The sequence below is a fragment of the Mus caroli genome, unplaced genomic scaffold, assembly GCF_978045245.1.
Source record: "Mus caroli unplaced genomic scaffold, Mus_caroli_1 scaffold_11, whole genome shotgun sequence".
Classification (NCBI taxonomy): Eukaryota; Metazoa; Chordata; class Mammalia; order Rodentia; family Muridae; genus Mus; species Mus caroli.
The window spans coordinates 81,905,685-81,917,619 of record NW_028227266.1 but is presented as its reverse complement, the minus strand read 5'-3'; the positions used below and the strand labels follow the sequence as shown (position 1 = coordinate 81,917,619).

Below are 11,935 nucleotides of genomic sequence, written 5' to 3'. Positions count from 1 at the left end.
ACAGAAAAACTCATTTTATAAAGCATTAGCTTTACTAGGGCATTTAATTTCCATTAGGGCCTGTCCTTTCTTCTCCCTTTCCCTGTCCTCTTGCCCCATCTCTTCCCTTCCCCTTTCCTTGACAGCAGTCAAGTGGTTTTGCCTTTGAAGAAGGCTGAGATAAGGGTAGTTACTATCCCAACAAATATGAGTAGAACAGAAGAAAAAGGGAGTGAGAATACAATTACAATCTATTTTCTAATTTTTCCGTCTTTCTTCTTCAGACAGCAGCTCCCTTAATTCATGTGTCATCTTCCTGAGCTCATGCATCCTGTTGAAAAGGTCTTGCTGTCTTAGAGACTGATCATCCAGAAAAGCATTAAAAACGCTCTTTGGAATACATCCAAGGACAAAGGCGTGCTCTCCTCTTACCAGGGTGATCTTCTTCGCTGTCCCACAGTGGGCAAGTTCTGGCCCCTTTTTCTCTTAACCTGAAATTGTAACTGCCTATCAAACCCCTCCCTTTGCCTCTTACCTTCAGTGCTCATTTCCCCTGTCCTGAAGGGTAATACAGGTGCAAGAGTATACAGTTCCCTTGTCCTGCATAGGCAGGTGCAACCCACAGCAAAAGACAGTCAGTCACTGCTATTTTCAACTGAAGTTGTTACTTTCTGCACTTGTAAATGAACATAAAGACTCAAACACTCAAGGTTTTTCATAATCAGCTTTTTAAAAAGTTAGATTTGCTCATTTTATGTTTGGTGTGGGTGTTTTGCCTTTGTGTGTGTATGCCTGATGCCCTTGAAGTCAGAGAAGGGCATCAGATTCCCTGGATCTAGAGTTCTGGATGATTGTGAACCACCCACCCAGTGGGTGCTGAGAATCAAACTTGGCTCCTTTGTAAGAGCCACCAGTGTTCTTAACCACATCTCTCAAGCCCCACAGTCAACTTTCCCAGCTAACAAGTTCCAATTCCATAGCAATTGTTTTATTGTGGGCACTGAATAGCAATCACAATTTTGTTTGCTACTCTTTGGGAGGGACATATTGAATATTTTTTATTGATTACTTTATTTATTTACATTTCAGATGTGCTATTTGGTCCTTAAAAACATCAATTAAAGAGAAACCAACTTTGTGAGTCACTTTTCATGACTGAAGGGGAAAATTCACCTTATCCCTAACACCAACACCTTTAAATCTTTATAAAGTAAAACAGCAGGGCTGGGGATGTCGCTCAGCGGTAAACCACTTGCCTAGGTTGGCTCGCCATTATGACAAAACAAAAGCAAAAAGCACAATTCAGTCTATGTTACAGTCTGATCTGCCCAGCATCTTCCCCACACATTTTACTAAAAATATCTTCCCTGGCATTTTTCTTCTTTTCTTCTTGTTCTTGTTCTTGTTCTTGTTCTTGTTCTCGTTCTCGTTCTCGTTCTCGTTCTCGTTCTCGTTCTCGTTCTCGTTCTCGTTCTCGTTCTCGTTCTCGTTCTCCTTCTCCTTCTCCTTCTCCTTCTCCTTCTCCTCCTCCTCCTCCTCCTCCTCCTCCTCCTCCCCCTCCCCCTCCCCCTCCCCATCCCCCTCCCCCTCCCCTTCCCCTCCCTCTCCCCCTCCTCCTCCTTCTCCTTCTATCAGACATTTGGCAAATTAACTCTCTTTCAAGACATGTTCATTAGACATATGAGTTTAATGGTAAAATTATGAACCTCTAGGTTTTGTGCAGCTTTAAAGCTATGAATTGGACTTATCTTAGTTCTTTTAAATATAATGTCATCCACTGGATTTCTGAGAATAAAGAATCCATCAAAGACATCTGGGACCATGTCCAAAGGAAGACTCTCAGAGTGAGGATGGGGAGCTATGACCACTAAGAGAATTAAGGTAGCAAGACATTGAAGCACACCAAATAGTGACAGAAAAGCCAGGTATACCACGGGTTTATAAAGTTGCACAAAAGAAAGAAAGAAAGAAAGAAAGAAAGAAAGAAAGAAAGAAAGAAAGAAAGAAAGAAAGAAAGAAAGAAAGAAAGAAAGAAAGAAAGAAAGGAAGGAAGGAAGAAAGGAAGAAAGAAAAAGAAAGAAAGTCATTCATTTTCTCTTGAGTGTGCAAGGATACCAACTCACTTATTCTGGAAATTAATACAGTAGGTATGAAAATGAATTGCCTGATGATTTTGTTTGATACTTACATGCAGCCTCTGTGAGTAAAGTAGGTTGCATCCTATGTAGTGTAAGGCTTTAGAGCAGTTTCCTAAGATGGCTTGTAAATGATTCTCAGGCTAACCTTGCTTAGTTTGCTTTGTTTTTCCTATAATTTCATATAAACAAAATCACCCAGTATAGTGTCTTGTATTGACTTCCATTTAGCATTTTTCTTTTGTTATTTATCTCCTCAGGAAAAGCTTATTTCTTTGATCACAGAGTAATATTCTAATGTAGACTTATCATGACTTGCTCACCCATTCCCTAGCATTCCCCCTGCAGCCCTTGAGATGATCACAGTCTCGATTATAGCTTTGTGCTATAATAAACATAATATAATTATATATTATATTACATAATTATAATATAATCAGTGCTATGATCACACTGATTGATTTTCAGGATGATTTGATTCACAGAACAAATCCTGTGTTCCCAGGTTCAACTCCCCTGGTTATTAGCTTTTTTAAATGTTGTTGAATTTGATTTGCTAAAATTTTGTCTGTGTCTTTGTGCCTATGTTTATGAAGGATGTTGACCTAAAATCCGCCCCCCCCCCCAGCCTCCCAGGTGTGAGGTCTTTCGTCAGGATAAAACAGGTCTTAAAAAATAAATTCAGATATGTATTTTGCAATTCTTTGCAGAATGTCGAGAAACATTTTAAATGGTAACCTGGCAGGTGTCGTTTAAATGTACATATTTAATATATAAGTGATTTATTTGTTCCTACATTTCTCGATTTCCCCTTAATTTCCACAACATATTTATATCCACTTTCACACATAGCTGAATAATTGGCTGAATTCATATATGACTTGTAACACAGACTTAAAGAAAAACAAAAAACAAAACAAATTAGACCAAGGAACTATGGGGGTGGGGGTGGTATTTGCTAGAGATGGAACTGAGAACCTTAGAAACTGTCAAGACTCCTCCTGAACAGACCTTCCTACCCTCTATAGACCCGCACCATGAACAAGCTTTTATAAGTAACAATTGTACAAGGCACCCCGTGGCCCTATTTACATTATAAAGTTAACACAGCATTACTTAATACTTAACTTTTTTTCCTATGACGATGCACAATGCTTTAATCCAAAGAAGGCGCGTCTAACAATGAAACTCCAAGTTAGTGCAGCCTGAAGGATACTAGTTGAACTGGGCATGCTCAGTCGCCAGGCAGAATTTTTTTTTTTTTTTTTTTTTTTTTTTTTTCCCAGTGAAGTGGAAACTACAACTGCACGTACCGGGTGAACGGGGGTGGGCGTGCCCTCGTGGAATTTAGAACGTTCTCTTAGCCAATGGGGCCTCGCGGCTGGCTGGCAGGGCTCGCCATTGGGGGACCGGGATGCGAGAGAGTGGAGCGCCGGGGGAGGAAGTGGAGGTGCAGGTCGGAGAGGCCGGGCTAGCCGAGCCCATTGCGGGAGTAGCAGCAGCGGCCAAGCAGCATCCAGCAGTGTGCCAGGCGGCCCAGAACGTTGCTTTACTTTTTTTGCTGCACCAACGTAGTCATTATGCCGAAGAGAAAGGTAAGTCCTGTAGGGGGGGAAACCCCTGCTCGCAGGCCCTCGAGTGTGTTTGGAGTAAGCCCCCTGCGCTGCGATGAACGCGGCGATGCGCCTAATAACTCGGGCGCTGGGCACGGCCGCTGCCCACTCCTTTTGCAGATGCCTGTTGCTGACCTCGCTCGCCCCGCACGGAGCTCTGAGTGTTACTTTCCCTCCAGGGACGTCCTCCCCTCTCCATCAACTGCTTGGAATGGTTTCCATCTCTTGCCAGCAGCCAGGGCGGGTATCCATCCCCCTCGCAGGAGTTTCCTCTTGGCAAACTCAGGTTGTTCTCAGGGTGGAGGGAAAGCAATGAGAGGAGTCTCCCGTGCCAGGGAAATCGAAAACCGTGGAAGCACTCAGAGGAGCCAGGCGGGGTCCCGAGTGTCCCCTGGGCCGTGCCCAGGGCGAGCGCGATGCGGGCGGAAGGCCGGGAGAGGGAAAGCCATGTTTCCCTACGCCAGCCCTGCTGCGCAGCGGACCCGTATGTACCCACTCCGGTGTCAATCACCAGCTGCGAGGGCGGGCGGGGCAGTGCGCAGCGCCGGGAAGGCTGCGAGGAAGGGGACTGGTGCCAAGCTCACTGACCCTGCCAAGGTCAGGGACCACCAAGCTTCTGCCACTGTCCCACCCACGATCCCACGCTTGACCAGGCAGGGAACCGAGGTCTTTTTAGTCTCTCCTTTGCCCCTGGTGGGTTGTGTCCCCTCCGCGCAGGGACGTCATGAGCCACACGTGGGGCCACACAGCTTCCTCAGGGTGGGGCTTCGACTTGTCATTGGACTGGTGAAGGAAGGGCAGATATTTTCTACCCCTCCCAGAGAAAAGCGATGTGTGAGGATTGCGTCCTAAGAAAAAACCTTCCTGCCACCTGCCCAAAGGACCCAAGTCAACCACCTTGGCCATTAAAGTTGAAACTTGGTTAATACTCTGTTTTCTCCCGAAGACTGTGCACTGTGTGTGTGTGGTTGCTTTGTTTAAAACTATCAAAGCTTTAAAATTTTTAGAAGCTTTTGCTTCCTTATGCATCGTCACTAAGAATTTTATTATAAACACCTCCACTCCTTTAAAATGTATTTTATTACATTGATTGATTGATTGGTTGATTGATTGTATTCACGGGAGGCACTGACACCCAGATTGCAGTAGTAGGCTCTCTCCTATCGTGTGGGTGTGGGTTGTGGGAATCTACAGCAAGTGTATTTACTCTTTGAGCCAGCCCAAGCACCTCCATTCTTTAAAAGAAAATCGATCCTACTATTAGAACATGAACCTACTCTGTGCCTCATGGTGGGTGGATTCTGATGTGCTTTATCTGGCTTAATCTACATAACCACGGAACTGTTTTAGTCTCATTGAGCAATGTCTTAAGATTCATTGCCAACATTTCATTAACCAGTCATTGGTTTAGAGTGGAGCTGTGAATCCCGAAGACCTTACTTGACACCGTTGTTAACTCTTTCTCTTCATATAGAGGGATTCAGGAAATCCTGAGCCTTGTAGTTGAAGAAGCTCATGGCATGTGAAGAGTGGGAACACTTGAAACTCTTGTTCAAGTGTCCTTTGATGGCAGCATTGTTTTTACAGTGCTGTTGTTCTAGAGTGATGTCACTGTTTGCAGCTTTGTATCTAAGGTTGGTGACGTGTTGGGAATTCTAGCAGAATCAGAGGAACTAATTATCCAGAAAAGAGCTTGAGAGGGAATGGAGGCCAACTCTTTCCCTGGAATTATTAACATGTTTGAATAGCCAGCAGGTTTGATGGAACGTTTCCTTGACCAACGGCCACTGCTGGTGAAGCCATTCCTCTTATTTTCTGTCACTAGCCATCTCTAAAAGGGAAGAAGGGAAGGAAAGAGTGGGTTACAAAGTGGCTTTATGTTTTACTTCTCTGGAAGGCTGGGGCTCTCTATTGAGTTAGCCAATACCCAATCCTTCAACTAGGGGCAAAGCGGTGTTCATATGTATGTATGTATGTATGTATGCATGCATGTATGTGTGGGGGTCTTCAGGACATCTGAGAAAGCCTCCTGAGTTAACAGGAAGTCCTTTTACTGATAACTGGAAGCCAGACACCTGTCTTGGTACCTGGGTAGGCGCAGCCACAGATTGCATGGCTGTGACCGCCAGCCCACCTAGGAGTCAAGCCTTATAGTGCCTGGTGGAGTCTTGGAGTTCCTCGGAATTGACATTAGAAACCACTGTCCCCAAGTGAAAGCCTACACAGCCATGCAGGAAAGGAATTGGAGACAATCCATGCATAGTCCTTAGAGGTCTGTAAGGTCAGGTAATAACCTGAGGATTTGCATACTATATTGCACACTGAATTTTCTTAGCTAAAGAACTACTTGTTCTGCTTTGTAAATTAAATTGTGGTATACACCACACACACACACACACACACACACACACACACATACAGAGAGAGAGAGAGGAATGCAAGCATAGGAGCATGGGTGGAAGCCAGAGGTCCAAGCTGGATATCTTTCTCTATTGCTCTCCACCTTATTTTTTGTCAGGGTCTCTCCTAGAGCTCATTGATTTGGCTAGATCTCTGCCTCTCCAGCACTAGGCTTACAGACATGCAGACACCTAGCTATTATCTGAGCTCCAGGGATCAGATTCAGTTCCTTAAGTTTCAGGGCCAAACCCTTTACCCACGGAGCCATCTCCCCCACCCAAAATCAGAGTTAAAAGTACTCAGACCATGTTTTCCTTGCCATCTCTGCTCCTTGTTTCATGGAAACATTATTTAAAGAACTCCCCAGTACTGCAGAGCAAGGGGTGGTACTCATAAAGTCAGTGGAAACATCTGAAGATCTAGCACTGTTTAAATATTGGAGGGACACACAGTTCGTTCTCCAGGAGCTTATATTTAATTCAGTGAAGTGATAAGATTAGCAAACCAAAAAAAAAGTGCTGACTGACATTTGGACTTATATAGGTTACAGAATATGCTGTTCAGATTCAAAGACTGTAGGATAGATAGATAAGAACACAGATTGAATTTGTGCTGGTTGGTCTTGAAAAAGTATGGGTAGGACTCAAGGGGAAAAAAATAAGGATCATTTTCTGTTACCAGGCATTTAGATGCCTCTTGTTATTACATCCTAACATGATTACTCCCCAACTGCTCAACTTCAAGGCCATATTGCCACCCATATTATTAGAAACTATTTTAAGGCACATCTTTGTATAGTGTGTGTGTGTGTGTGTGTGTGTGTGTGTGTGTGTGTGTGTGATTAAACCAATTTAAATGAGTGCTGTTTGTTTTTTTTTAAGCAGTGTAGCCCTCAACTTTTTAATGTCTTTCTGAGATTTAAATACTGCTGAGTTTTCTGTTATATAATGGTGATGAGTGAGCGAAGTCTCATGGATTCAGGTAGGGGTAGGACAATGACTGCCTGAGTTCTAGACTGTTCTGCTCAAACATCGACAGATGCCATCAGCAGTCATGTTGTGATGGGATGTTCTATACAGAAGCATTACCAGCAAGGCCTGCATTCAGTCCTGGCCTGGTCAGCAAACACATTCTCACATCCTTTGTATGTTTCTAATTCCTTATCCCTAGAATTCTGTGTCTGGCATATCATTCCAGAAATTGTCTAGTATGGCAATGTCTACGGAGTAGATATAGGGTGTACAGTGGTCTCTTTCCATTTAGAGACTCAAGAAAGAAAAGCCTTCCTATTCTTCACTTTTTTTTTAATTAGCTGTAAGAGTCTCCTGGTGGAATGTTCTCATTCATAGTATGCATGCTTACTGTGGTATACACAGATAGTATACTTGTGTGTAATTTCCTATATGCACTACTATGAATAACACATATATGCACATCTGCAAATAACAATGCTATGAGTTCTTTCTTTTCAATTTGTATCTTCTTGATCTCCTTCAGTTGTCATTTTGCTCCAACTAAAACTTCAAGTACTGTATTGAGTAGATATTGAGAGAGCATTGTCTTTCATGGAATTTCTTTTAATTTCTCTCCATTTAATTTGGCGTTGGCTGTAGATGTAGATGGCCTTCTTTGTGTTTAGTTTGTGTATCCTTTGTATCTCTCCCCTCTCCAAGACCTTTGTCATGAGGGGGTGTTGGATTATGTCAAAGGCTTTTTCAGCATCTAGTGAGATGCTCATGTTGGTTGTTTCCTTCAGTTTGTTTGTGGTGGATTATATTTACCATTTCCCATGTTAAACCATCCATACTTCTTTGAGATGGCACCTTCTTGATCATGGGGGATGATCTTTCTGATGTGTTCTTGGATTCTGTCCTTTTTATCTCAAGTATTTTAGTATTTTTGCAGCTATGTTCATAAAGAAAAATTGGCCTATAACTCTCTTTGTTTATTGAGTCTTTGTAAGGTTTGGGTGTCAGGGTAACTGTAGCATCATAAAATGAGTTGGGTAATGTTCCTTCTGTTTCTATTTTATGGGATAATTTGAGGAATTTTGGCTTTTAAATTCTGGTTTTGTGCTAAAGCCCTCAGCTCTTTTGGGTGGAGAGGCTTCTAATAACTGCTTCTGTGTCACTAGGGGTTGCAGGTTTATTTAAATTGCTTATCTGATATTGATTTGACTTTGGGAAGTGGTAGCTATCAAGAAAATTATCCCTTTCTTTTAGATTTTCCAGTCTTGTGAAGTACAGGTTTTTAAAGTATGTCCTTATGAGGACTACCTGGATTTCCTTAGTGTCTGCTGTTATCTCCCCATTTTCATTTCTGATTTTATTAATTTGGATTATCTCTCAGTGTCCTTTAGTTATTTTGGATAAGGGTTTGTGTTTGGGGCATAAATGTTAAGATTTGAAATATCATCTTGGTGGATTTTTCCTTTGATGAGTATAAAGTGCCCTCCCTCATTTCTTTTGATTAGTTTTGGTTTAGAGTCCGTTTTGTTAGGTATTAAAATGTCTACACCTGCTTGCTTCTAAGGACCATTTGCTTAATATTTTTTTCTAATGTAGTGAAAATTTTGGTTTCTTAAAAGAAACCCAGTTATGTATGTGAATATATTTTGTTTTAATCTCAGGTGTGGAATAAGAGGCTACTTCATAGCAGTGGTTATGATCTCATTCTTGCTCTAGCAGGGGTGTGATTTTGCCAGAAGCATATAGTTTCTGGGAGTGTGAATTTGGAATTCTGGGGACTTTTGAGACAGTATAAATTCCAGAACCCCGAGTGGGGCTGGGCACACCCTCCATGAAGGTTGCTGCTCCCTCTGCTGCTGTGGTTTATCAAGTTGTGGTCACAGAGACAGAAGAAATTGGAGATGGCCTGATGATGAAGATTGGACTTACCCCCCAAGGAACTCAATGTCCCTAATTAACAGGAAGTAGTATAAAGAGGTCTATACCTTCTTTCCCCTCTAACCTTTTTCTTCTACCCAGTGTTGGGAGGTTTGAAGGGTTTATTTTAGGATGTGATGAAGTTTAAAAGGGTGGTAGATATAATAACCCAATAAAATAGCTCAAGAAAACACTCTTACACAACCCGTTACTCTGAAGTAATGTCCATCCTTGATGTTGAGGTTTGTTTCTTGTTGCAGCAGGAGGATAGATCCTGCTTTCAAAACCATTCTGTTAGTCTGTGTCTCTTTATTGGAGAATTAGAACCATTGATTTTGAGAGCTATCAATGACTAGTGATTGTTGATTCCTATTATTTTGTTGTTGTTTGTGGTGAGGGTGGTGGTGGTGGTGATGGTGGTAGGGAGTGTGTGTCTACTTCCCTTCTTTTGATCTTACTGGTGTGAGATTATCTCCTGTGTTTTTATGGGTATATTTATTTTCCTTACATTGGAGTTTTTATTCTAGCACCTTTGATTGATAGGGTCATATTTCTGTAGGTATATACTGTTTAAATTTGACTTTATCATGGAATATCTTATTTTCTCCATCTATGCGGGTTGAAAGTTTTGCTGGGTATAGAAGTCTGGACTGATATTTGTGGTCTCTTAGAGACTTAAGAACATCTGTCCAAGCCCTTCTGGCTTTTAGAGTCTCAATCTCAATGAATATCAAGAAGTCAGGTGTAATGTAAATAGGTCTGGCATTATATGTTACTTGCTGTTTTTCCCTTGCAAGGTTTTAATGTTCTTCCTGTGTTCTATATGTTTATGGCTTTGATTATGATGTGATGAGGGAACTTTCTTTTCTATTCCAATCTATTTGGTGTTCTGAATGCTTCTTTATAAGCATCTCCTTCGTTAGGTTAGGAAATTTTCCTTCTATGATTTTATTGAAAATATTTTCTGGGCCTTTGATTCTTCTTGTTCCTCTATCCCTAGTCTTTTTGTGTCAGGATTTGTTTTTTTGGTTTTTTGGGGGTTTTTTGTTGTTGTTGTTGTTGTATTTTGGGGTTTTAGGGGGCAGGGTAGATTTAACTTTTTCTTTGACTAATGTTTCCATTTCTACTGTAGTATCTCCAATGCCTGAGATTCTCACTTCCATCTCTTTTATTCTGATGGTGAAACTTGCTTCTGTAGTTCCTCTTCAAATTCCTAAATGTTTCCTTTCCAGGATTCCCTCAGTTTTTGTTTTCTTTATTGCTTCTATTTCCATTTTCAGGCCTTGAAAATTTTTTATTCACATTCTTCAACTCTTTGATTTTTCCTGGCTTTCTCTGAGGGATGTATTCACTTCCTCCAGTTATTTGTGTTTTCCTGAATTTCTTTAAAGGATTTATTCATTTCTTCTATAAGCACCTCTATCATCTTCCTGTGCTTCAGCTGTGTTGGAATATCCAAGGCCTACTGTGGTAGGAGAGCTGAGCTCTGGTGGAGACATGTTGGCTGGCTGTTACTGATTGTGTTCTCATACTGGTGTGCACCTAGGCATCCCTGGTTTCTGTTTCCTGTCTGGATTTTAGGAAGAGTGTGATGGCTGATTTACTGGCCTCCTAGGCTGGTGTGTACACAGGGAATGCCTGTTGATGTGGAGACTGGGCTGCAAGGGTGAGTGGGGGAAGGGAAGTCAGGAGGGATGGGAGGCTACAGCTGGTGTTCTGTTGCAGTGCTAGGAACACCCTGAGGTAGAGAAATGGACAACTAGCTTAATTGAGTTTGTTTTTTGTTTGTTTTGGAGTTTTGGAGGATTCTTGTGCATTCATTCCCATTATCCAGTTTCAAAGCTCAAAAAGACAGCCTTTTAAAAAAATGTAACCACCTATCATCATTGGGCTGCTGCTCTTTCTTATTATAGTTGCCTTTTCTGGATATTTCATAGAAAAGAAGCTGCACAGTGCATACTGTTCTGTTTCTGATTTGTTTCATATTTTTGAGGTCCATGTATGTGGTAGCATGTGTCAGGACTTGACTGTGTTGTCTGTCAATACCCATTGTATGGGTACCTTGCCTTCCTGCTCATCCTTACAAAGGTTGAAAAGTATTAGGATTGTCTCAACCTTTGTCTCCTACATATAATTCTGCATATACTTGTACATGTCATTGCATGGATACATATTTTTAATTTATCTTGGCAATGTTTCAAAGAATAGAAATAAATGGTGAGTGTTTTCAAAATTTATACTTAATAATTTAAGAAACTTCCAGGCTGTCTTTAAATGGAGGAAGGGTTCCTTTCTGCTCATACTTTGTACTATGGGATGTTTACTTACGGACAGTTTGATGAACTATAATTTATGTTTTTGTCGCCAGAGATGATGAGCATCTTTCCATATGTTAAGTGTGTGTGTGTGTGTGTGTGTGTGTGTAGTGCTGCAGATCAAAACCAGGCCCTTGTACATGATATTCCTCTACTTCTGAGCAGTAATGCCTAGTCAGATATTTTTGTCCATTATTAAATTGGATTGTAACTTAATATGCTTTTTATGGCTATGATAAAAAAATAACCCAAAGCAACTTTTGGGGAAGGTTATTTGGCTTACAGGTCACAGTCCTTCATCAGGGGAAGCCAAGACAGGAACTCAAGGCAGGGACTGAAGCTGAGACCGCTGCTTACCGGTTTGCTTGCTTGGCTTGCCTTTTCATACATCCCAAGACTACCTGCCTAGGTGTTGCACCACGGACAGCGGGCTGTGTTCTCCCACATCAGTTATTAGTCAATACACTGTACTCCACAGAGTTGTCTATAGAACAGTCTTAGGGAGGCAACTTCTCACTTAAGGGTTCCTCTACCCATATAGCCCTAGCTTGTGTCAGGTGACAGGAAGAAAAAAAATAGGCAGCAGAGGTGTTTGTCATTGTATTGAC

At 41.7% G+C, this 11,935-nt stretch overlaps 1 protein-coding gene across 4 annotated transcripts in view; it reads left to right on the top strand.

Annotated features, from left to right (window-relative positions):
• The first annotated feature begins 3,520 nt into the window (after positions 1-3,520).
• Positions 3,521-11,935, top strand: part of Hmgn3 (high mobility group nucleosomal binding domain 3) — a 35,458-nt gene continuing 27,043 nt past the window's right edge. For 3 of the 4 annotated variants that reach the window (XM_021172176.3, XM_085827780.1, XM_021172175.3), the window contains exon 1: positions 3,680-3,709. In XM_021172176.3, coding sequence (XP_021027835.1) covers positions 3,695-3,709 — 15 coding nt within the window. In that variant the 5' untranslated portion in view covers positions 3,680-3,694. Of the gene's footprint in view, positions 3,710-11,935 lie in introns of all 4 variants that reach the window. The other variant, XM_085827781.1, reaches the window with a different exon arrangement.